The 26,560-nt window shown below is 41.1% G+C and overlaps 1 protein-coding gene across 2 annotated transcripts in view; it reads right to left on the bottom strand.

The window, feature by feature from the left end:
• LOC128545645 (roundabout homolog 1-like) overlaps window positions 1–26,560 on the bottom strand; it is a 219,816-nt gene that overhangs the window by 95,461 nt on the left and 97,795 nt on the right. For both annotated transcript variants that reach the window (XM_053516134.1, XM_053516135.1), the window contains one exon: window positions 13,998–14,324. In XM_053516134.1, coding sequence (XP_053372109.1) covers window positions 13,998–14,324 — 327 coding nt within the window. The remainder of the gene's footprint in view (window positions 1–13,997; window positions 14,325–26,560) is intronic.

The following is a 26,560-nucleotide window of genomic DNA, read 5'->3' as shown; positions in this document are numbered from 1 at the left end:
TCAACAAGAAGAGCCCGTCTGACAACAGACCACCTGCGCTTTATGGTTCACGGGGGACACCCGTGACTGAGGCCAGCGCTGATGACCTTTAACCTCACGCGGCTGATAAGGCGAGACCCTAGCGAGCCAGGGAGCTGGCTATTACTGCGGGATGGAAAGACTAGCAGAGCGGGGAGGAAAAAAAAAATAGACAGAAAGCAGTGACAGATACCGCATGGATAAACCTAACACTTCGGCAAGCCGTCACTGCAGGCTTGTTGAAGGAATTAGTGACGTGTAGGGCATCCTCTCGCCCCCTAACATATTCATCAGCTACAAACATAAACACCTGCTCAAAGACAAGATCTGATGGAGAGAATATTTAGGTTCTCCCTATACTTGGTGGGTTCTCTGTTTTTTCCAAAATTGCACATAGTGTCTGTTTTGCAATGCATGGGCAGGGTCAAGTGTGTACCCTGTCTCGCGCCCAAAGTCTCCTGGGACAGGCTTCAGTCCCCCATCACCCGATAACAGGATACTGCAAGTGGTATAGAAGTGACAGAAGGAATGAATTAAAACCCTGGAGAAAATTTTGGTTTTCAAAACATCATGTTGATGTTGGTGTTAATCTGGCAACCTTACATATGTTAAGACAATGTTGGTATTAAATAAATTACGTTGAAGGAATTCTCCTAATATTTTGATGCAAAAATGACATCTAAACAGCACGTACACCAAAATGCAGGACTGAGCGAGACTCCAGAGTGAGAACCCTGCGTGCTTGTCACTGGTAGAGAGCATGCTGTTGATGTCAGTAACTACACATGCATAATAATCAAGGCCACCAACAAATACCAGCCAACAGCAATTTACCAAAATATTAAATTGGAAGGCAGCCAAAATGGCACAAAAAAAAAAAAAACCCTGCTTAATGTCTGAGATCTGTTCTGACAATCTGGACATAAGCACCAGATTTACACCTTATTAGATTTGGGATTTGGGTAATCATGGTAATTTTTCCTAAACATAATTAAACAGAGAGTTAACTTTACAAAACTAAGAGATGCGCAAGATACACTCGCTGTGGGATGGAATTCGCTGTTGGAGACCTAAGGGACCATGGATGTGGTTGAACATTGTGCGAATGGATGTTAATTGACATAAAGGTTTAAATAATAGTATCTGTAATAGAATCTTATATTATCCACTGGTACAATATTTTTTTTTTCCCTTTTTAGACCATTAATCCGGAATTATCATGGTATATCAGAAGAAATGCTTACAATGAATAATCACTAGCCTTGCTAGGTTTAGGTGTTAGGGTTAGGGATTAGAGTGAGGTTAAGGGATTATGGTTAGGGATTAGGGTTAGAAATTAGGGGTAGAGATTAGAACAGATTATAAATCCTCATTGGGCGTAACGATGGTGTAGCGGTTAGCTCTGTTGCCCTGCACCTCTAGGGTCCGGGTTTGTTTCCCGGCCAGGCTCGGTTACCGTCTCCGTGTGCATGGAGTTTGCATGTTCTCCCCGTGCTTGGTGGGTTTCCTCCCACAGTTCGAAAAAAAGCTAATTGCCGCTCCCAAATTGTCTGTAGTGTGTGAATGAGATTGTGAGTGAGTGTGTGTGTGTGTGTGTGCCCTGCGATGGATTGGCACCCCATCCAGGGTGTACCCCGCCTCGTGCCCTAAGCCTCCTTGGATAGGCTCCAGGTCACCGCTACCCTGAATACAGGATAAAGCAGTATAGAAGATGAGTAAGTGAGTGAGTGAGTCAATCCTAATCGTTCTTGTACTTTTACTGCACTGATTTTCAACTTTAGTGTTAAGCTTCATTGATCAGAAGTGTTAGAGAGCAACTGTGTGCACTTAAACTAAAAACTATTTGTAGCTTATCTTTTTTTTTTTTTTTTGGAATAAAAGCATCTGCCAAAAATCAATAGCTGTATTTCCAGTCGTGCAGCTTGCCCTGGTCACGTCTGTTCGCTTAAGCGCCCCGCTTTCACTCACCCTACTTAGCCAACCTTAAAGCCAATTTAACCACCGAAAAAAACATACCAAAAAGACTCAAACTGTAAACAAACAGCACCGAGACAAAACATGCCAGATGAGCATGGCGAAGTGCACACGAAATGCTTCATCCTCTGCTTAGTCTACAGCAGGGCTGTCAAACATCTTTCCAGACAGGAGTGTACGAACAGACTGCTGCTGTTTGATGGCAGGACTGGGAGAGTTTGATAACAGAATACGAAAATCCTTCCAAAAGGAATTTTTTTTTCCAAGGCTTTATAGAAAAAGCTGTCCTTTCAGTATCGGAGGAAGAAAGAAAGACAGAGAGAGTGAGAGAGGACTCAATCAGAGCTGATTACAAACACAAGAGTCCACTCTGTCCCCTCCACTCTAATCTAGACAGCGATGTAGTACAGTAGAGGGAGGAGAGGAACATGCTAGTGTGGATATCAGACTGTATTACAGGACCTCTTTGTGTACTGAATGCTTCCCACAATGGAATTACCGGGCATGATCAGGAGGAGGCTCCAGCTTTCTGTCTGACCTGATAAAAAAGACCATGGACTCGGTCGAAAAAACATACTCTCCAATGTCATAATAGTTGCCTCTTTTTTTTTTTTACATCTGTCTCTCTTCCAATCTGTCATCATATCTGTAAACGGACAACCTCTGGCTACAGGCAAGAAGAGAGAGAGATGAAAAACGGAAGAGAGCCAGTGAAGAAAAGAGGCAGGTATGAGCGTATAAATAAAGTCTGGTGACAGCGGAGGCAGCGCAGGATTAAGAGAGGCTCACACACAACAATTAGAGCTGCATACGTGGCTGCTGGTGATGGATCACAGGCCAGGAGCCTTGGCCCACATTGGAGATTTTTCACCCTCACTCTCATTACGTTTGCTCAAGGAACTCTACTGGGGGTTTGCAAGCACACAGGGAGTAAATAGGCCATCTCCGGAAATTCAATAATGCATGCCGGACGGTGTCTTTCTTGGCTTCATTGGGTTATGAGATAGAAGGAGATTGAGCTATCCTGCGCACTCGACAAGCTCGCCGGACAAATATTGGCATTGCTCGACTCTGCTCCGCTGAACAGGAACGTCGGAGCGGGGCGAACTTCTTCCCGGCTCGTCTTAATCCTTTCGGTTTCTCTTTCTCTATTCCACCAACTGCTACCCCATCAAATTTTAATTGGCAAGGCATGAGCCTTTCTTCGCAGACAACCGCTAGGCATTCCCCAGTGTCTCACAATTCTCTGCCTGTCAGCAATTTACTCTCCAAAGATAGGGACGGCTCCCTAAAAAAAAAAAGAAAAGAAAAACAGAGGAAACAGACATAGAGAGGGCATTTTGCCACAAACGTTAAATTACATTTTATAATACGGGTAATACGGAAGGAACTCCTGCCTTGCTGATAACTCACTATTCACAATGGCACCGCATTCATCTTCAGAAGCTATTCGGGGAGGAGGGGAGAGGAGGTGCGTGAATAGCGAAAGCTCCGGCACTCATTACGCCGTCCCACCTTTCTTTTGTGCTCGGGGGCTGATAACACATCCCCTGCTCTTCCAAGCCAGGCTAACGGCTGATCGCCAGTTTTCCAGCCAGTTTTTTTCGCCGCTAATGACTTTATCTGCTCCTTATATTAAACCTCATTCGATGCAACTTAATGAACAACAGTAGGCAAGTGGGAGCAGATAAATTGAGAGGACAAGACAAACACGCCAACACACACACATATATACTCAGTCAAAGGCGGCATCCTAAGCGAAGCCCAACTGTGTGACACACTGCTTTCATTAGGAAGATTTCCAGTTGAGGCCATTGCCAATTTATATAAGCTAGTGAGACAATAAAATAATAAATGTCTCACTCATCTAGTCTAGTCTTGTCTAGTGAGCGATTCCTGGACAGACACAGACCTGGAGAGCGATAGCAGGATGCTCAGCTCTCCTGGATCATTAATGAGTTGCCTCTCCACAGGTGGTTGTGTTTATTTGTGTCTGGGGGCTTGGACGGGGGGTGGGGTGGGGGGGGGGTTGCTAAATATTGAGGCAGAATCCAAAAGCGTGGATGGTTACTGTCTTGATAGTGAAAAAGACACAATGGGGCAAAACAAAGGAGAAGGGAAGGAGGTGAAGGCAGAAACATTCCCCCACCCCAGACAGATACAGTAGACACACACACACACACGCACACACACACACGCACACACACACACAGCACTACTGCTTTTCCTCAAGCAACTCTGTAAAAGCCTCCCCTCTGTCTAGCATTGTGGTTTTCCTTTGCGAGCGAAAGAGCACTGGCTTTTTCTCAGCAGGCAGAAAAATGCAAATTTTATCCCAACAAAAAGAAATAAATAAACGCTTGAATTGCCATAATCAAGTAAGCAACATTAGAACCATCGGGCCATTTTTCATCCCAGGTTTTTTACTGAACTATTTAAGATTCACCCTATAGGTTTAACCCCTAGATAACGACATGTGGAAGTAAACAAATAAACAACATAAAATCAATTAATAATATTCCTTTTATAAATGTCTAACGATCTGCATAAGTATTTACGCTATTACCTGCGGGTCGATCCTTCTTTGTATTATGCATATGCAAGTTTCGATTCAGAGTCCTTTGTACCATTGTACCGTCACTGTTTGTGTATGTACCTCTAAATAATCAGCAAAATATGGTGTAATGTCCTTACAAAGCATAAGGACATCATTACAGACAATGAGTCCGGAACTACTGTACAGATGCATGTTGTACGAGTTATTAGATACTGTATGTATTTTCCCTAATGTATCAGCCATAACAAAATGACCACTGACAGGTCAAATGACAAGTGTCTATAACATGATCACCAATTATGTACCTAGGATCACAGGCCACTAAAGCCTCACCCATGCCTGCGGGACATTCCCCAGATCTCTATCTGACCAAGCATCCATGGACCGCCCTGGACAAACATATAGTCTCTCCTGAGACCCCACCCCTCAACCCACCGCACCCAAAGGATCCAGCAAGTACATCCTGGTGCCACACACAACAGCACTTCCCCAGAGGTCTTGTGGATTCGTGCCTCCAGGGGCCGGAGCCGGCCCGGGTGACACGAGAGGAACCTACACAATACTGGGTTTAATCATTTTCTATCGCAATGCTATAGCTGATCAGCGTGCACACGCTCAAACAAGGTTCATTGATTGAAAGGAAATGAGTTTAAGGTAAGCAATGTTATTTGCGTTGTCATGGTAACAACATGATGTCATCTCCAAGCCATCAGTTTTTGGTAGATGCTGTAAACAAATCCATTAATTGCTGCTGTTGTTATTTTTGCAGAGCAAACACTGGAAAATTAAGAAACACTCCAAGATCAGGATCCAGAACCTCTCTCTCTCTCTCTCTCTCTCTCTCTGTCTTTCCTTCTCTCTAAGCAAACATTGATTAAAAAAATCAGCCATGGAAACTTTGAAAAGTGGGGAAATGTATTTATCTTGCAGTACTGAAATGATTAAATCCCCAATCCCACCCTTACAATCTAATTGCTCAATCTAATACCACACACACACACACACACACACACACAAACACACGCACACATATATATAAACACACATGCACACATATAAACACACATGCACACATTTGCAGACACACCACTTAAAATCAGCATGCTTTTGTTAATTAAAAATATACACACACTTTGGTTGTAAGGTAATTTTAAGGTCGTTGTTGCAGAAGCTATTCTCATGTACAGAAACAGCATAAACATTAAAAACACTCATAGAACGTGAGTGTCGTTCCGAACGGATATTTGCTTTCAGAGATCAGGAAACTCATATATATATACTGTATACACAAGCACAGTATTCAAAGAGTGAACACAGCTGTCCAGGACAGATTCATTTCCTAAATAAAAAGGAAAAAAACTGCATTCTTTCTGTGTGTATGGTGGTATTCAGACATGACTGAAAAAAACATTAAAGCATTAAGTTGGAACTATAATCCTTAAGTGTTCTTTAGTTGGCCCTCAGGGGGACCCTTAAGGATTCGATGTTGAACTCAACAACAAAGAATTTCTCTATAAAACGAATTTCCCTGTAGGGAAGGTAAGAACACTTTAGTATCCAAAGAGCTTTTGAAGATCCTTTTTTGTCCTAAGTGGTGTATTTATTTATCGGTAAAGAAGTGATTCAACCACAGGAAAAACTGGTTTATCACTGACTATATACAGTATGCACACTATATAGGGTACAATATAACATTATTGAGCATCGTATATATTTAAGCAATACCACACGAGAGGGAGTGCTGTTGTACTGAATATCACTGATCAACATACTGTATTATGATTAGTTTGTTTATTTAGCAAGTTATTTTGCTCTGCTAATACATCCAGCGGAACTAGTGTTACTAGTACTAGTGACTAACAGGTAATGTAATGAACAGTGGCTCTTTGGCTACCATGTAGCCAAAAAGGTGAGGTGGTGGACAGTGGTGTAAATCTCGTTAATTCCTCTTTATATTCCACGCTTCCACTTTAGAACATCAGCGAACAGGTTCAATTGCATAAAATGAAAAGCTAGTGTGCACTGTAGGCTGTACAATCCCTGTAGTGCCCTTGATCATGAGTTAGAAAGGGATTTAACATTTAGCCTTGTGTTAGAAGCTAGTTAGCTTTGTAGCTCACATTAACCAGGAACAACACAAGAATGGTTCAGGAGCAATTCAGAATGACTTTGACTGTACTACTGTACTGGTGTTTAACTGTTTTCCTGCTGAAAGTGCTTCTGTGACTGGTTTTGAATGTGGGTTTAAGCAGGCAGCTGCTCTCTCCTCTTTCCAGTACTGTCCTACTTTTACCCATGCTGACGACCAACAGTTACTGTATAATCGTGTAACGACTGTTAGAATAATTGTTAGCAGAGTGATACATATAGTTAAACGCCCCAGTGCTGTTATGCTCTATATCATCACTCATGGAACAGCTTCCGCCCAATTAAATTACTCGGTCGGATGTATATTATAGGTTATCTATATGATACTGTATAATGTCTTTACATAGTGTACTACAATGTGCCCATCTTAAAACTATTTTTATAATAAACCACAGAAATAACGACTGGCTTACGTACTCCTTGACTACAAACTGTAAATAGATAAAATATTTGAAAAGATTATACATTTAAATAGATAACCTGGTTTTATTTATTTCCTGCATCAAACACCATGGATCACTTGGCCAAAAGATTAAAAGTGTCTTCTAATAAACATCAGGCAACACAATGCTGAGTCTAAAAACCTGTCTAAGACATTAATATAACAACAAAAAAAGAAAAGTACACAAACCGTGTCACCCTTAATAGAAATAAATGATCACATCCTAGATTTAAAAAAAATTCAAGATGCACCAAGATGCTTAAGAATCATTTCCTAATCTCATCATGGTACAATAAATTTAAATCATAAATTATAAAACACCCTAAAGTTTCCCGAAGCTTCCCACCCAGAACATTTTTGTTTTTATTTGATCAAACCTACCTGATTAAAAATTTCCCAAAAGCTATCAATGGCTAGCTAGTTCCCTACTAAGCCCTGCTTTCAATACCACACCCACTCTGAAGAAACAGAGCTACAGTAATGGGACAAAGAGCAGATTGGTCCAGTGCACACACGCCTCTCCCAAAAAACAAGCTTTCCCCAGTTTCTCAGTGTAAACCTGGTATTGCATAAGAAAATCAGGTTTAGTCATGTCCCATACTGTCTATACAGTGTAAACAAGGAGTATTTCTCACCAAAGTCAAAGACAAGCACACAAAGCAGCTGGCATTGTGCATTCGGCTGTACTCGTGTGCCGTTGTTCTAATCGTTAGTCAGCCTGAGTGCTTGATGACTCATTACTTGCTTAGCACGGGGTGACACAATGACTTCGGGTTGAACTTTTTATTCCGAATCACCAGCCTCGCTAGCTTTAGAGTGTACCTCGTTTAATAAACATGCTCGGTCCGGCACGCTTCGGAAAGACTCTGGCCAATAACCTTTAGCGCGGGCTGCTGGTGACTTTTCCTTCACCTCAATAAAAAGCCGGTTGATTGAATCAACTCGAGGAGGTCAATAGACACGTGTTCATTTCCCAGAGTTCGTCCGGGCTTTGCGGCCATTCAAAGCGCCGACTGTCCTGCCTGACATTTATTGAAAGAGAAGTTATAATTCTCTCTTTCTGTAGCTGCTTTAGGGACCAATCATCCTGAGAGACTCTTTTTTTCCCTTTACATTTCCGTCTTTCTCTTCCCTCGCCACCTCTTAGTCTCTTTTCTTTGCGTCTGCTTCATCAACATCAATCTCCCTAGCTTTTCAGTTCCGTCCTTCAACTCCACAATCGATCTCACTCCTATATCTATTCTCTGACACATTCCTGTGTCTTTCTTGCATAAATACATATCAATGCAACTTCGCCCATTTCAACTGCATCCCCGCTGTAGAAGTATTTTGTTCCTAGGATGCAGTGCTGTATCCAAGGACAGCGCAGAAGGTATGGAATCCCCCTGAGAGCTTAAAGCACACAGATGGATGCACGCACGCACACACACACACACACACACACACACACACACATGCACACCATCCCCCACCAAATGCTTTCCTAAGATGCCATCAGGAAGTTTGATTAGGAGATGGTTTTAAGTCCGTCTCTCCAACGAAAACGTTTCGCTTTAAACTCCCTCTTAGGAATCACTACAAAGATCAGGTGATGGGGGCTTTTTATCTGGCAGAAGACTGGAGAGGAATATTAATGAATCTAGATGGTGCCGGCCCATGCTTGATTTCATTTTCAAGGACTCATGGGACGTTCTCGAAGCTTTTTCACACTGATAAAACAAAGCGACAGCTATTATCGAGAAGAGGTGCAGACAGCGACAGCTTATCGACTCAAACTTTTCCGCCGATGGCTCTTCAAGGCACTCTTCCTCTATCCTGTGTGTCCAAGCAGTCTTAATGTTTGAGCCCCCTGGCCAGTCCCTGAGCCCGTGTCCAGGTGGAGCCTGAATCAGTCGCTGAGCTTGGCTTATCCCTAGATTTATTACACAGCTGCGGCCCTCAGAAAACACAGGAAACCGATGCAGACAGGCAGCACGGGCCTGTGCAATCAGAGAGGGATTATCTACACGGAGCCACTACTTTAGGAACGAGTGCTCTTAAGGAACACTCCTGATGCTCGATGCTCTCAAACTCCGGCTAATATTGGGAGGGGGCTGACGTACAGGCTAGTCAATTCACAATGGATAAACCAGCTACTTTTTTTTTGTAAAATCACCTGCACGTGAATGGACTTTATGAGGGTAGTTCAAGGACACATCACTTAGCTTCCCCCCCCCCCCACCCCCCCATCGACAAGTAAGTGGTGCTGGTTCCAGAGCCGGAGCGTAATCTCTAACTATCATGTGCTTCCAACAATAAAAGAGCCACAAATTCATTTCTGTTAAAGCAGCAAAAGAGCACTGAGCTGGAACGCGGAATTGAGAATTGGAACCAAGCATCATTTCATCACCATGGCAACAAGAAGTTATTTTCATGAGCGCCATTAAAATGAGACATGAACAGCGCCAGAGGATGTAAAGATAATTGTAGCTGTGAACCAGTGATCCAAAGAAGGAGCATCAGTTCAACTGCCAGTATGTTTAAATGAAACATACAATGCTAATTCTAATGCTAACAGAACTTCACTCAGGAAGTTACAGTCATAATAACCATTTCCTGCTTACATGCTCTGTGGAGTACTGAATTTGACTAAGTATTACTAATTCCTGATACTGCTAATTGTATTGCTAAATTGTTAATGATAGCGTCAACAAACTAGCTAGTAGTTTTTTGCACTTCCGCTTATACACCCTTAGAGCAAAAACTAGCAGCACATAAGGCAAACCTAATTGCCTATTAGTTCAGACATTCCTCTTCAGGATCCGGGTCCAAGTCCCGCTTCGGGTGTGCTCGGAGTTTGCTTGTTTTTCCTGTGCTTAGTGGGTTTCCTTCGACAGTTCAAAGACATGCTGATCCCAAATTGAGAGTGGTGCCTCTGTGCTGTGTATAGATACAGAATGGACAAAACTTTAAATGCTAAGCAATATGTCTGGTCCCTTTTTTTTTTTTTTACAATTATTTTGGTGATAAGTATTGGAAAGTTCTGTTTTAATGCAATCCTGTGCATAAAAATGTTGGCCAGTTCTTAAGGGATTGGCTCTCTAAAACATCAGCATCACCATCACCCTGTGAGGCTAAACGAACAATGTGCACATTCTGGGAGCAACACAGGGCAATGCAGGATTTCCTGTGTAGGTGTTAAAACGACCAGCAGCCGTAACTGTTGAGGTCAAAGGGCAGTGCTGAGTAGCAAGTTCTGCTCCTAAACACACTAAGCTTCTGTATGCTGACCCAGACAAGAGTAGCCTAAAAGGTAACACAGCCTGGGCAACAGATGATGATCATTAAATCGCACCGCCCAATCAGGTCAAAAACACAACAGAATGTGCAAGCGGTCGCAATCCGAGACAGAGAGGGGTTTGTTTCAGGAATGACTGCATGACCTCACGAACGCAGGACAACACCGCCTGCCTTTACTACATGACTGAACAATCCATCAATCAGTCTGTCAGCTGACCTGGCATTCAACCCGAAAGTCGCTGGGATGTTTGTGATGTCTGAAACATTTCCCCTTTTCCCTTCTTCTCTCATGCAGCTCCCACTTGTGTGGAGTCACTGATGAGCAGACTACAAAACAGAAATGTGTCGTGTGTCCACTTCTACCCAAGCCCTGACCCATGGCTTGCAGATATCACCTGCTTACACCTGCCTGCACAGCCGGCATGTGGTTTATTCTTAGATCACTGGCTACGTTCTTGTTTCTGGTCATTCAGGGGAAAGTGTGTTGACCAGCCTGCCCTAACCTTTCACTGAGCATAATGTCGGCAGAAAAAAACGCACCTGTTAGTGACATAGCGACACCTCTTCAAACCTGCAAATGGACAACAGCATACATAAACACACACATGCACACATAATATTCTAATATACTCAGCTGTCACTTAGACAGCAGGTGCGATATACAGTACCTAGCAAGCTCAAAATAAGCTACAACTATCTTAAAGAAATTGTGAACTGTACACCCAATCATTCACCAATTCAGACACCACTTGCACGCTACAGAAACTTGGCAGGGAGTTATTGCCACATCCTCCGTAAAATTCTGACCTCACTCCAAGCAATCCAAGAGTTCCTGGAAGGTGAGTGTATGAGACGTGAAGTAGGCAGCCCGATCATGGCTCTATCTTTCCACCTTGATGGTATCCAAGTACTACGGAAATGTTGGGATGAGTGCATTTGTGTATTAGGGAATAATTAAGAGAAATAAAGAGAGTTTTACACACGTAATTGTGTTCTGCACAAACAAAAGTGGTTTGGTTTGACCTAAATGCCCCATGTAGTATACATATATCTTTGAATGTGTTTTGGAACTATTCTAAGACCCAAATATAATACATGGGAAATAGCTTCAGGTATGATTTTTCTTTTTTCTTTCTTAATCACTTATTACTTTTATATAATACTATAATATTTCCCTGATTTTCTCCCTAATTTAGTCGTGTCCAATTCCTCCCTGCCACATTGGGGGCGGCGTAACACACTCAGAGGACAGCGCTATCCGCTCCATCCGCGTGCGTGAGCTCACAGACGCCCATAATTGGCTGTAGAGCCACGATTAATGTAGAAGCACTAAGTACTTCTCATCCCTTCCATTCGAGAGAGATCGGCCAATCAGCTCTCTCTAGACCTCCGGCTGTGAGAGGTAACAGCATCACCCGGGGATCAAACTCGCGATCTCCGGATCACTTTATCACATAATCACTCATACCCAAGATTTAACAAACTATTTCCCCAATGCTCTGAGCAGACTGCTATGCTATCTTCATGTTAGATTTCAATCTAATTAATTAAGCATACAATTAATAATGTATAGAAAGTGGGAGAAGGGGAAAGGCTGAATAAGGGAGGCCCAGAAAGCTACACAGACAGAAAACTGCAATGAGAGATCACTTTTCCTTGGAGTCTAAGAAGGAGACCACACAGGGAGCGAATATATTAGAGACAGGGTGGCTCATGTAATAAAATTAATGAAAGCCAAATAGCGTAGCCAGCAAAACTTGCGCATTGGCCAAGTGACTAAGAAAACTCTTAGTTTTAGGAATTAATGTTCAAATTAAATGTAACCAGTTGCACAAAAGAGTAAAGATGGTTGGTATAACAAATTTGCCTCAAGCTTGAATTCTGCGTGGTCAAGATGTTGCATAGTTCCTTTCTTTTAAAATTCTTAAACTTTGTGTTTATTTCTATCCAGCTGGACGCAGTGACCTGTGACATCACATAAGAGGTCAACGCTCGCTGTAGGGGAAGTTACATTGCTGAGGACCGCTACCAATGACTACTAACAAGCAAACAGTATACAGACTCACACACCCAACATGCACTGGGGAAAATTTGGGAATGCCAATCAACTTACAATGCATGTATTTGAATTTAGGGAGGAAACCCTGACTACCTGGAAGAAACCTTGCTAAGCCACTGGTACCACCTATTTATTTCTATTTTTTCATTTCATTTTTTTTTTAATTTAGATTTTTAATGTGGTGTTTCAATGTGGTCTTTCCATAGCAGATTATTAAAGCATCAACCGCACTCAACTACGGGCATGAACGACACCACATTTCTGTAGCGAGCGAGTATGTGGCAGCACAGAGAGAGCATGAAGTCAGAATTTTTCCATTTAATAAAGTGTGTAAGAGAAAAAAAGGCAACATTATCAGCTATCCCCAAGGCAGAGAAGCTTCATGGCACTTGTTTGTCATTGCACGGCTGGGGAGAAGTTATAGTCTATTGTTTTTTTTTTTCAACTCCATATTAAAAAAATCGTTGAAAGGTTCAAAGACATCCTAGAAATCCACTTTCAGCACAGGAGACATCTCAGAGAAAACAATGTGCTTACAAATATTATATTTCCATACAGTCTTGTAACATATGGACCTACAGGTTGTTCAAATAAAAAAAAAAAAAAAAAATTCAAACATATTCATTTTCTATTTTAAGTTTCTTATTCTTGTATCCCTCTGCTTGCCCTTCATATGCGCAGCTGCAGGGAAAGGAATGAAACAGCAGAAAGTCATAAATCAGCCTCTGAGGATTAAGTGAAACATTAGCGTTTCAAAAAGGGAACGTTACAGGATCATCTGTAGCAGAGGGTCACATAGCAAGTGGAAAAGTTTAGAGCAGATCGCCTTTGTAGCAATGGATAAGCTCTTTAATACGTTCCGCTTCCCTCTGCTAACTCAGTAATGTAACTGCTGCTTGTTGCAAGGCTTAATCTCAGGCCTTTAAAGTATAAGCTAACAGATTTAGGTATCATGTAGATTCCAAACAGCTAGATACTGTACATAAACGATTGTTGTTTTATTAATTGTTTTTGGGTAAGATGTCAGTTAAAGAGTTTAAACCATCTGAGTGTAACAAATGGATTTTCCATGATTAATATTATTGGAAATTTGGCAACCTAAAATGATTTATGAGACTTGTTATCGAATAAAATTATATGGATATGGATCTACTCTATGCCTGTCTCATCCTAAGACTTTTTCAATTTGTGTTATATACCTACTTTGATAATTCCATTATTATTTTCGGTTTCCTAGAAAAACATTTTTAAGCTTTGTGTCTTACATCTTTGTATATTGTCATAGACCTGCCTAGACTGGGAAAGGGTACAACTATGCTAATTTATGTCTCCATTCAGTAGGCACAGATCAAGCTATTTTCATGACCAATGCACACTTGCTGTTGCCATTTTTTACAAAACCAGACTGTCTGACATATTCACAAATGCTAAGTATGCAGCCTCCCCTAATTAAATGTGAGAAATCCTGGAACGTTGCTACATGAGAGAAAAGCAAAGCGCAAAACAAAAAAAACACTTACTAGCTACTTCCAGTGATGCATTGTGACTGACCGCCTCCCCAAGATAGTTCCTGGCCACACACACATAGCTGCCGTCATCGGGTTTGCTCCGGCGGCCGTGCACGATGCGCAGGAAGAAGAGTGAGCCGCTGTGCAGGAGCATACGGTGCGAGCGTGGGTTGTCCCTGTCTGTCTCCACACGCTCGCCATCTTTGTACCACTCGACGGTGGGTGCTGGGCGGCCCTCGGCCTTACAGTTCAGAGTGGCCGGCTCACCCTTTGACACGATCAGGTCTGATGGGTGCTCCACGATCCGGGGTGGATAGTCCTCCTGACGGAGACGAGAACCTAAGAAGTGCAAGGAAAAAAATATTTAAAAAAGCTCATGAATAATTGACCATCTGATAGACCCCTCTAAACATAATGTATTTAAATGTGTTATAACACCGGAAAGGAACCCTGTAAGTCTTTGTGGCATTCAAAGGAACTGTAAAGATTTTTGAATATTTAAAATTGAAAAAGTTGTGAAAAATAGTGCTCTCTGCACATTATACTGTGCTTAAGAGAACTGCGCTAGTCTTATTTAGAAACATTAGCTAAGCATAGCTAGCTACCTAAACACATCTCTGCTCTAATGTTACCACATAAGTTAAGTGCAAAAGTAGCTAATAGATTTTGGTAACGACTAAAGTGAGGTAACACTTTGTAAATTTGTTATATTTCAAGTATTAGCTGGTAGCTAAGAATTTAAGAATTAGCTCCAAGGTGAGAATTTGCAATGACTAGCTGTAAGCAAACAATCTCTGCTGTTTTTATTTCATAGAAGACTCATTCATAGACACTTTAGCTACAGTATATTAACTTGTGTATTGGTTAAGAATTCAGAAGCATTCAAATAAAACAACATTTGAATTAGCTAGCCTTGACTGCCCTACACTGTAGCACAACCTAAGTCAACATTTTCTTTTAGCTAACTACATTAGCATGTGTCTGTTAAAAGCTTAACATAATCCTGCAATGGCAGAGCTAGTCTAGTCTGATTTGTTTGCTCTCAGTGAGGAATAAAAGGTGAACACACAACAAGAATTTCATTAAACAAGGGACAACAAATTTATTCAACAGGTCCTACCTAGACATCATAACTTTTAGATGTGCTTTTAGATTTAGCAGGTGTGGTACTGCCTGTACTATGCCATACCGGTAGTTAAGTAATAAAAAAGCTAATATGATATATTATGTACAAACATACCATATTAGATACTTGCTGAACTTCAGTAGGCACTGTGGTACCTAATACTGTAAGTACCATATTATTCACATATCATACTGTAGTACATACTATTGTACCCACTGAGGTGCCATAATGCCTACCCTGGTACTTTATAATGTGCCATAGTATTAACGGGGTACTTCAGAAATTATCATTATAGGCACCGTAGGACTTTATAGAGTACTATTGCACTTCAGTGGGTACCATGGTAGTACTGTGGTAAAGCCTAACTGAATAACTGACTCAAATGTGTTTTCTCCTAAGCAATAATCAATGTCTACTCAAAGAGCATTTGACTTATGTCATGTTTTCCTTTTTGCTGTTGCATTCTTTTTTTGTTAACACGCTCTTTAATGCACCACTGTATATGATGCATCAATAAGCATTTATATTCTATATAATTACAACCCTATACGAGGGCAGGATGGTAATTGTATAGTATATGAATGTGATACAAACATGCCATTTCAGACAACACTTAAATCAAAGAAAATAAAGAGCCCTGCATTTCTGTGCTGTCACTCACTGCATAGCCAGTACACGCAGCATTATCACAAAGGCGGGCCTAATTGGAAGCACATCGCGAAAACTCATTTACTCAGCCCCCCACCGACGCAGGGATTCCTCCCTCCCCCGAATGCTGAGAGAACGTGTTTCTGACACACACTCATGCCCAGAGGTGCTCGGAGGAGCTACCAAATTAATCATGTCAACTCAAACCCATCGCCTCCTCGCATTTTACGATTAGATTAATTAAGTTATGTCTGTCTTTTACACACATATATACACACACTCACACTTACAGTCACATGCACATACCAATAGTCATTCTTTAATACCACCCACATACAACTGAAAAGCGTGATAAGTTGGTAGAACGGACTGCAAAAATGTGCATAGCTCATCCCTTTACATTTAATTAGATTTATTAGTCGTGGTTACATGGATATTTTTTTCTTTTATCGCCCACAATCACGTTAAACATCTTAATTAAGTTTGGTTATGAATATGAAATTCGCACACGCACATGCCAAAAAGGCCCTCGAGAGCTCTTTGATATCCAATAACAATGTAAAAGGATTACCTAAAATGACAGAGTGAGGATTTATAATAGGATCTTTTTTTGTCTTATGCCAATCATACAAGACAAAAACTTTTTGTTAGCTTGAGCATAAGGTTATATTCATGGTATCTAATTCCCTTTACTGTTAGCGTTCATGTCTGGATAAAAAGCCTGCACTCAGTGCCAAAGAAAATCTTTTCTTGCAATCACCGGGTAAAAAGGCCAGCACAGAAGAGATGTGAGACTAGTTTTTCTTCCATGCGCTTCGGCAGGCTTTGTATTTTTTTCTTCCTCAGTCAGGAGTTAGCAAAGGTACTTTATCCAGACGAGGCATGATGGCACCTCGGCCCTGTTAATCAAACGCCGCATGAGAAGAGCCTCTATTAAAGCCTTTGATCCTGAAAAAGGGGGCGATGGCCTCTTCTGTCTGACTTTGAGAAAATAGTACAGAATTCCAGATATGATAAAACACAATTTTAAAAAAGCCTGGCATACTTAAGTTTTATTAAAATGCCACCTGATGTTCCATTGTGCCGCCAGATTATTTTCTTTTAAAAACAACCTCTATTAAGCAGAAGAACACAGTGTTGCACATACGTATGATTTCTGCAGAAAACCTGCCGAGCGTAGCACTTTTTGTTTTCCTCCCAGTGAGAAACGGCACTGGGTTCATCTCTGAAGATTAATTATGACACTGGAGTAGTAGTGGCTACGGCAGCCCACATGGACCAGGCTCCATGCAGCCAGCCTGGATCCCAATCCTGCGCATCATCCATCACCATCCAGGCAACTGCCGACTCTGCTGCCCAGTCCCTCCACCCGAGGCTGGTGAGTGTGTGTGTGTTGCAATTCATTACTATCTTTCATGTATGCGTATGCATAGTAGCTACATTCATAATCAGGTCACTCTGTGTGTTCCAGTTCCTGGCCTTGATATAGTGCATGGATTTGCTATGTGAGAACTACGCACAATGTAAATGGAACTATTATATTTTACTGTATAAAGAAACCACACATCCCATCTGGTGTATTATCTATTTTATTAGATATATATTTTTACTAATGGGTTGTACTTTATGTTCTTATAGTTAGAATTATTCAGCACCTATTCAATATCTAATATCAGGTTGATATCAGCAGAAAATGTTGGACGTAATGAATCTGATTCAGAGTAATATCACATTTAGCTTTAAACATGCCTGAATTATTTTGCGAAACTGGTAAAAGCGATTGCAGCAGTAGCCACATACTTTGCTATAACTGACAGTTTTACTTTTATTTGAATTAAAAATAAGCTGTGGCTCTGTAAGCTATTGACTCGAAACACGAAAGTACTAAAAATTATACAAATACATAAATGCTTAAATTAATATACTTGTAAAATATTCAAGAAACAGGAACTTAGAAAGAACACACAAAAGAGAAAGTAGAAGTATGTACATATCATGATTAACTAAAAACAAGACAAAGGTGACACAAAAAATGGACAAGGTGGAGGAGAAAAAGAAAATTCTTAACAGTAACACATTGCAAACTCGACTAAAAAAAGCTAACTTTCTATTTTTTTTTAATTTTTGTTTTTTTTTTTGGTGTATTTTTAGTCATTTATATTAGGGGGATTATAATAGATAATGTTTTAAACCTATTTTCGTAAATTGTAATGGGTTTTAGATTTCGGTTCAGTAATGTTTGTTTGATGGATATTTTCCACATTAAACAAAGGATTAAATTCCTCATTTCCCCTCTCGTCTGTTCCAACCACTCAGCATTTAGCGTAACCAGTACACTAATCACCAGCCTGATCATCTGTCATCCTCTGCACTTATTTCTCACTGGTTCTTGCCTTAAGTTTGATGGGTTTTTATGCTTGAATGATTCATAGGTCACTGTGCGGCTTAACAAACAAAAAACATTCCTCTGAAACTGCTCAGGTACAGGGACTGGACTGGAAATGAGAGCCAAAAACTTGCCAAAGCATGAGAGCCAGGAAAGTCCCTCAGGAAGCCTGGAGAACTATTCCTCAAGACTAGATTAAAAATACAAGAAGGTTTGTCTCTTGTCTCTTTGGAAGCAAAATACGAAGAAATTTGGTATGGCTCAAGGCTTTTGTACAATACTGTACATTACATTTATTTTATTTCAGTTTCTCTATGAATAAAAAAATACTAGTTCTTTTAATCATACCATTCATCCTGTGTAGGGTCACATGGGGCCTCAGGCCTATCCCAGGGAGCTCAGAGCACAAGCACACACACACATTCACACTTCCAAAGATACATTATGGGCTATTTGGAAAAGCCGATCAGTCTACACTGTATGTCTTGGGAAAACCATATTACCCAAAGGAACCCATAAAGAATGGGGAGAACATGCAAATTCCACACACACAGGGCCGGAGGCAAGATTCTAACCAAAACACCGGAGGTGTGAGACAATAGTTCTTACCACTGAGCCACCATGCCTATTTGTTTATCACTCATCCCACTGTCTATACCGCTTTATCCTGTATACAGGGTCGCCGGAGCCTGGAGCATATCTCAGGAGACTCTGAGCACGTGTCGAGGTACGGGGTGCCAGTCCATCGTAGGGCACATTAACATACACACACTCACACACTTATTTACACACTAACTCCAATCAGCCGAATCTACATGTCTTTGGACCCACCAAACATGGGGGAAACATGTAAACTCCATCCACACAGATCTAAAGGGGGGATCAAACCAGGACCGTAGCAGTGCCAGGTGACAGTGCTAATCACTAAACCACCATGCTGCCTTCACTTACAGTATTTATTTATTTATTGGCACCTTTTTAACTAGAATAACCCATGTGGTACCCAGCCTATAAACTGTTTTAAGAACACAGTAAAATTGTATTCGATCCAGACTTTATAGCAGAATTCATGACCACTGGAACTAAGCCTGGCCAGAGATTACTATTTCCAACGTGTATTGAAACATCATGGTTAGATTTAGATGTTTGTGTAACTGGAACAAAAGCATGTAAGAAAGTAATGGTCAGGCAAAGTAATGATATTAGCTTTCTTACAAACCTATCTTCTGGACTCTGCTTAGTTTCACTGAGATAGCATAAAACTTGCCAAATCCCCACAAATGCAGTTTCTTTGAGGCAGAACCTCCTTCCAACCACAACCCATCTGTTTTCCTGCTGTTACTGTACACGTCTTAGGAGGCTGTAGGTGCGCTTTACAGCTGGACAAATATACTCCGAACCGCTGGTTTTTAAGTGTGTGTGTGTGTGTGTGTGTGTGTGCATGGGTGGGTTTATTGGTGGGTGTGTAGAAAAAGAGCCCACACTTTGTGCAATGTCAAAGGAATCTCTGAATAAAAGACGGGATCCAGATGATCTTGGAAGAGTGAGGAAAAGAGGGGGAACGCTTACCGCTGCTAGGTAATTGCTCCCATTTGCCTTCTTGTACCTGCTTTAACTGCGCTGGGGGCAGAAAGCCACAACGCTCAGGGCTTTAATGTGGCTGAGCAGCGGAAACTAACTGACCACCACTGAGGAAGTGGTCAATATCTGCCAGTTAAAAACTTTGACTTCAATACTTCTGAAGACAGGGGGTAATCCTGAAAAGAGACCTCCTTCTTAGAACCTGAAACTCATATGTCCTGTGTGTGTGTGTATGTGTGTATGTGTCTGTGTGTGTATATGAATGCGCATGACATCATCAGAGACATGACCCTACTCCTGCTGTTATTCCATTACTGGCATTTATCAGCGCTTCCTTTCAGAGAAACACACACACACACACACACACGGCCAAATTAGCACTTGATAAAATGGAAAGGCCAAACTCTGCTAATCCTAACACTTTCATGTGCCAGTTTAAAAAACCATTAAGCATGTTAGTGTGTTAATTTGTGTAAAGAGTGTAAAGGCTATGTGAAGTCTAGGGTGATGGGAACAGCTCAGTGGCAGGAGGAACAGATCAATAGACAGATGTTTCCAGTCAGTGGTATCCTCCAAATGGCCCATATAAGAAAACAAACACACACACGTTTGTCTTTCAATCCTTGTAAGGAAGAAAAATTAAACACAGCTACAATCTTAAGCTTGAAGTCCTATATTAAATAAATTGTTAATAACGATTTTAAAAAATCATATTTATCAGAATCATCTCCACTGGGCTCTGCTAAATGTCCCTACATGTTTAAAGGGTCCTTTAAAAACTCATGAGCACATCATTGGGTGTCGATTATTTATTTTTTTTGCATGTTTTTTAGGCAAGATTTAGTGAGGACATAGCACCAAGGGTCCCAGGAATGTTATCAAGGATGGTAGCATGAAGAAAAGGGAGCCACTTTCAGCTCCGTTTTTAATCGAAAAGAATCATAAGGTTAAGTGAGGTTTAGTGTCTATTTATTTATATTTTACTTTATTTAAATGTCTTTTCTAAATGTTTTAAATGTTTTTATATGCAAAAAAAATAATAATTAAATAATAAATAATAATAAAAAAATAAATATATATATATATATATATAAAGAGAGAGAGAGAGAGAGAGAGGTGAAAATTGGTAATATTGGTAATCTCTTTTGGGTGGCTGAAATGGATTATCTGCATTTACATGCAACACGTTTCGCATTACGAAATTTCTCCTTAAGAACCCGCCTCCGAGCCGAGGTACCACTGTACGTGCAGTGAACAAGTTTCAACTAGCGGCACATAGAAGTTTGTGACAAAGACGAAATGGCAGCGACGCAACTCCAAGCAACCACGCTGAAAAAGAAAAGAAAAAAAACATGCCCCTCATATTTCATTTAAATTGTGATTAAGGTGGGGAGAGCAGATAATGTGTGGCCAGCTTGTGGGAGAAGAGGAGAGATCTGGCTCAGCACTGGGCTTGTTGTCTTCCTTGTTTTAATTGTGTTGGGCCGGTGCCTGGGGGGAACGCGTGCACATGCAGAGGGATGGTATCTCTCGGCTACAGGTGAGCCCCTCTGTGCCCGTCTGCCCAGAGAATGAGTGCAGGGCTTATCTCCAAAGAGCCAGCAGTTTACACACACACACGCCAGCATGCAGGCGCACACACACAGACATACGCACAGACGCACGCACACACATACGCACACACTCACGCACACTCAGAAGCAAGACGTTTTAGACACATCCACATTCAGGGAAATATGCTTACAAGCACACAAACACACAGAAGAAAAAATGCCAAAACAGTCACGTTCATGTAATCATGTACAAACATTCAGGCATTAAGTTGTATCCAATATGTGTCATCTTTCCACTTTCACCACACCATACACAGGTACAGTATACATATACATAAATTCTTATTTTAACAGCGGATTTTTATTAGCCACGTATCTGCAGATATTTTACAGAAAACTGAAAGGATTTTAGTTTGATCTGCAATTTCTGAGTTTACGCAGACGGAAATCAATTCTCTAACAAGATCACGATTGCTTCTTAATTAGACATAATTAGACATAACTGCTTTCTAACTGTGCATTATTAACACAACTGTCACATTTTCTTGAAAGACTGTTTAACCCCGATAGCGGAGATTATTATCAGGATTTTCAGTAGAACAGGTTCTAAGATGTGTAAGCTGTAACTCTTTGAAAATGGTGAAATCTTTTCCAAGCTAGAGAAAACTTACATTCCAGAAAAATATTCTTTGTGTAAGACCAATGCTCTTACAACCCAAATTAGACAGAAACATTGTAATGAACAGTCCTCTGAACTACGAGTCAACTTTTCCTAGAATGATCCAAAAGTTCCTAGAATGTTACGTTATCTAATATACAGTACTGTCACTGTTAAACCTATTATTGTTAGAATCACTGGTCAGGTTGTAGAAGTGAAAAGAAAGTGCAGAGCAAGGTACAAAATAATGTTATTAATTAATTAATCAAACAATTAATCAATCATTGTGAACTCTTTATTGGTTTTCGGATCGATAATTACAAAGTAGAAGCAGGCCAGACAAGCCATTTCTTCAAGATATCTCCAAAATTAAAGTGATAAAATTAGAGTAAAGACACTTCAGTACCATAATGTATTAAAGGGTGGCAAGAAAGAAGCCATTACTCAAAAACAGCTATATAAAAGTGTGTCTGGATTTTGCCAGAATGCCTGAGAGTGCCCCAGTTAGGATGTGGGAAAAGGTTATTCCTTCAGATAAGATCAAGATTAGCTTTCTAGGTCAGAACAGAAAGCATTCTGTGTGGCACAAACCTAGCCCCGACCATGTGGTGAAGTATGGTGGTGGTAGGATCATGCTGTGAATAATGTATGTAAGTTAAATACAGGGGAACGCCCGTAGTGAATATGTTTCTCCTACCAAACTGATGTTTGCTTCTTTTATTATTTAGCAAGACTAGTGGGCAAAAGTATTACCTCCTAAACAACACTTAACCTGAATGTTTAAAGGTGTTACTGTGGCTGTCAATATACAAGGAGAGTTAACATAACATAATTATGAAAGTAAAAACAATCTTAATTGCTCTATATACTGCTAATGTACTAATGCACTTATCCCAGGGTTTCATTTATGCTTGGAAACCATCAAGATAAAAAGATCAGACAGGAACACTGGCCTTCCAGGAACTCCTATAATTGTCGAAATGTGGAAATGGCTTAGTCAGGTCAGGTCGGGATTGTAGTGGGGGTTGTGGAGATAACTCGCAGATGAGTTCCTGTAATGTGCGAGTAGTGATCATGAATGAGTTCTCACAGATAGATTCGTCTCTAACTTCATGGATAGGATTTTCCACTCGCTGAACACTCACAGGAACGACTGCAGCAGGTTCTGAGCCACATCAGTTGGGATCATCATTCATGGACTTATGGCCTTCTTTAAAACATCTGCACCATTCAAATGTTGTACTCCGCCGAAGAGTCTCATCAAGTACACCCCATATACTTAGTGTGAACCTTTATCCAGGCACCATATTTAAATGTAAATCATCTATCATTTTCAGCTCTTGCTTTGCCATGGATCTGGAGCCTCATGGATCTTAGGAGAACTGGGTGAGAATGACACATATTCCCACTTAGAGCCTTTTTATTTTAATGGCTAGGAACAACTTTATTTAATTTTTATAAAGGTTAGAGATGCATTAAATGGGAATATAATTATAGATTTACAAAACTGCTTTATTTTTTTAGATATATACCTTAACAAAGCAACTTATATATCGAAAAGAGGGGGCAGGATGATGTAGGTGGAACAGGATGTGTTGCCGTGTTCAGGCCCGAGTGATCGAGTATTTTATCAGCCCCTCTAGAGCCACATGAGTGCATCTACCGTCGCACCTACTGCTTTTCAATATAAACACGTTTATGCATTACGCTCTTGTGAGCGTGCATGTGTGTGTGCGCCCACATGAAAGCCATGTAGTTGTCTCCACACTGCACGGTTGCCTGTGAAGCAAGGTTGGTGGTCTACAATCCATTTTTTAGGCCGGCGAGGTTTTCGGTTCTCCCAGCAATTTGCTTTGGCATTTGGACGAGGTGTGTAAACATTACACGAGATGACGTATCAACCACTAAAAATTAAAACCACAGCGGTTGGGCTTATTCGCACTGCAGCCTCTTTGTGTAAAAGAACCCCAACAAGTAAATAAGCTCACATGCACACACGACAATGAGATGCGTAAGATGATCTGATGCTGAGGACTTCCATCCACTGACAATCCTGCGCCTAATATTACAAGGTTTTGGCTGAGGTTCACAGCCCACTTTAAAAGTGCTCTCGAAACAATGCACACAACTGTGTCGGCTCGTCTGCCTCTGTGATGGGAATGTTCCGACCCACATCTCACCTTGAGGCATTGGTCATAGTGAAGGGAGCGTGCCCTAACAATATCTCTGCTGCTGCGCTCAACCAATCAGAGCAGCCGGGAATGATTAAGCGCAGTGTCAGGCTGGGGTGACAAGGGGATTACCTGTGTTCTCAGTGTCCACGGAGCTGATACTGCCTCGGAGGAGAAAGGAGTGTAATATATCCATTCCCGTTACCCCCACTCCTGACCTCACCTACACACACATTTACACAAGTATGTGTGCAAACACGAACGCTCATGACTGTAAGTCAGAACATTAGAAAGGCTACTAGAAATAAATCCCATGGCTCGTTTCTATATCTGGCATTGGCTAACATGCATATGCTCACCAGGATGATTTTTTTTCCCCCCATCAGGCTTCTACACATGTAGCACCTTTAGTTAACACCATCTGACACAATTACTGCATTCCTAACACCAGCCAGGCTTAAATTCTTCTGACAGATATGGACGAAAAAAAGGCCACGCTACACTGACATGCTTGTTAAAAGCAATCCAATTTGTCTGAACAAATTCGGTTTGCGCGGAATCCTGATCTTTTCTTGATCCTGGATTACAACACTCAGTTTTAATGACCTGAAAGAGATCGAACTGGCTTGGTGTTGTTGACGCTGTGCTTTTTTAATAAGATCTCTTGTCTATGGAGCGCAACAGCGGCGGTAATCAAGGACGTTCGGGAAATAAGAAAATTGAAGGGAACGACGATGACCCATTCACACTCCTGCTCAACAGGCGTGTAAAGATAGCGGTGAGGACTGAAAGTTGGAAGGGTAGGAATTTATACATTGATGATACAAGAGCTATTCCTCCAAGAAAGCACAATTAACTCGGTTTCTGGTGCCTTGTAATTTTATTTTAAAAAAACACAACTGATTGCTCGTGTGCATGGTTTTATTGTTTATTATGAAAGCTTTTGGCAGTGTTCTCCCTTACAAAGAATGGGCTAGTTGCAAGAGTTTTGCAATGACTAGCTTGAAGAAAATGGAGGTAAAAATCCCACCCTACCTTCCTGTAAATAATTTGGCTTTAGTCTAAAAGCCCGAGGCACTTAGACAACCTTTCAGTGAGTCCTCTGCATCAAGGAGATGTAAACACAGACGAATCAACCGAGCTCTGCAATTCTCCGTGACGCACGTTACATCACCACTAATTAATTATACCTACCAGGTGTATGTCATATAGAGGGAATGCTTTAAAAAAAAAAAAAGAACTTGGGAAAGACTGACTTTAAAGAAGTCTCGAGGAGGCCCTGGCACCCTGTACTTAAAGTGCATGAGCTCATTCCCTAGAGAGTGTTTACAGGAAGCATGTTCTAATGGGAATAAGGACTGGAAAACAAAAGCACACTGGTAACCAAGGGAAAGACTTCAGGGCCTCAGTCAGCACGAACGTTAAGAGACCCACCTCCGAATGAGCACAGTCAGCACTGGGTCTGTGGACGGCATTAGAGAGGAGAGCTGTTAAAACTCAAGAGGATGGAAAGCGGAGGAGTGAACTAGCACAGCTTTTTTTTTATAAATATATATATATATATATATATATATATATCCTCTTCTTCACCTTGTTCTCTGCCAAGTCTTTTAATGACTTTTCATGTGCAAAAGTCTTAGTGAAAAACATCAAAGTCCTTCCGATCACTGAGTGATCTTGAACGCTGCATTATTCATGGTCTTCAGGAACTGCTGTGTATCACTCCTGAAATTATATACTTGCCTTGCTAACGCCCGCAGCGGTGTCAAATTGTTTGCCCAGGAATGTTAATCGTTCCATCTAATGAGAGCAAATAAAAAAATGCTTTATTTTACACTCAAGGTCAAGAGCATTAGGTTTGTGCAGCAGGCTAGGGGAATTCCTCACATTGTTTTGGAGTCTACACAAACTTACTTGGTTATCCAGGCTGCCAAAGCCTGTCCATTCACACAGGTATGAGGATGGAATGAGGGCGGGTGACTGTGTGTGGGCTGTGTTAGGTGCCTAATTATTTACTATCACAGGTACCAGAAAAAAAGGGTCTGAGTACCAGGGATTATATTCATTACATTTCAATTTTAAATTTGGATTAAACAGACAAGCGTTCACACTAACATTATGAGATCACAGGTTTACAACCCGGTCATGCCATAACCACCTGTGGCATGCTTTGAGAAAGCATGCTTTTTGGGTACAATACTCTCTGGCCTGTCAATCATCACAATCAATGCATAGTGATGTACCTTGAGCAGCTTTTCAACAAATACGGTGTTGAAATGATGTTTGTACAAAAACCACACATGAAGAGCACAAGATGTTTGCTCGTCTTCACCCTCCCTGTTTTTTTAGTGCTTGTGTGATAGCGCAGATCTCTAGGCTGCGGCAGGAATTGACAAATGACCAAAATCGGGGAAAAACAGAGTTTGAAATACTCAAGGTTTTTAACGAAAAG

Source organism: Clarias gariepinus, chromosome 17, assembly GCF_024256425.1.
Source record: "Clarias gariepinus isolate MV-2021 ecotype Netherlands chromosome 17, CGAR_prim_01v2, whole genome shotgun sequence".
Classification (NCBI taxonomy): Eukaryota; Metazoa; Chordata; class Actinopteri; order Siluriformes; family Clariidae; genus Clarias; species Clarias gariepinus.
Note: the sequence above shows the minus strand (reverse complement) of the source record. Positions and strands in the feature narration are given on the sequence as shown.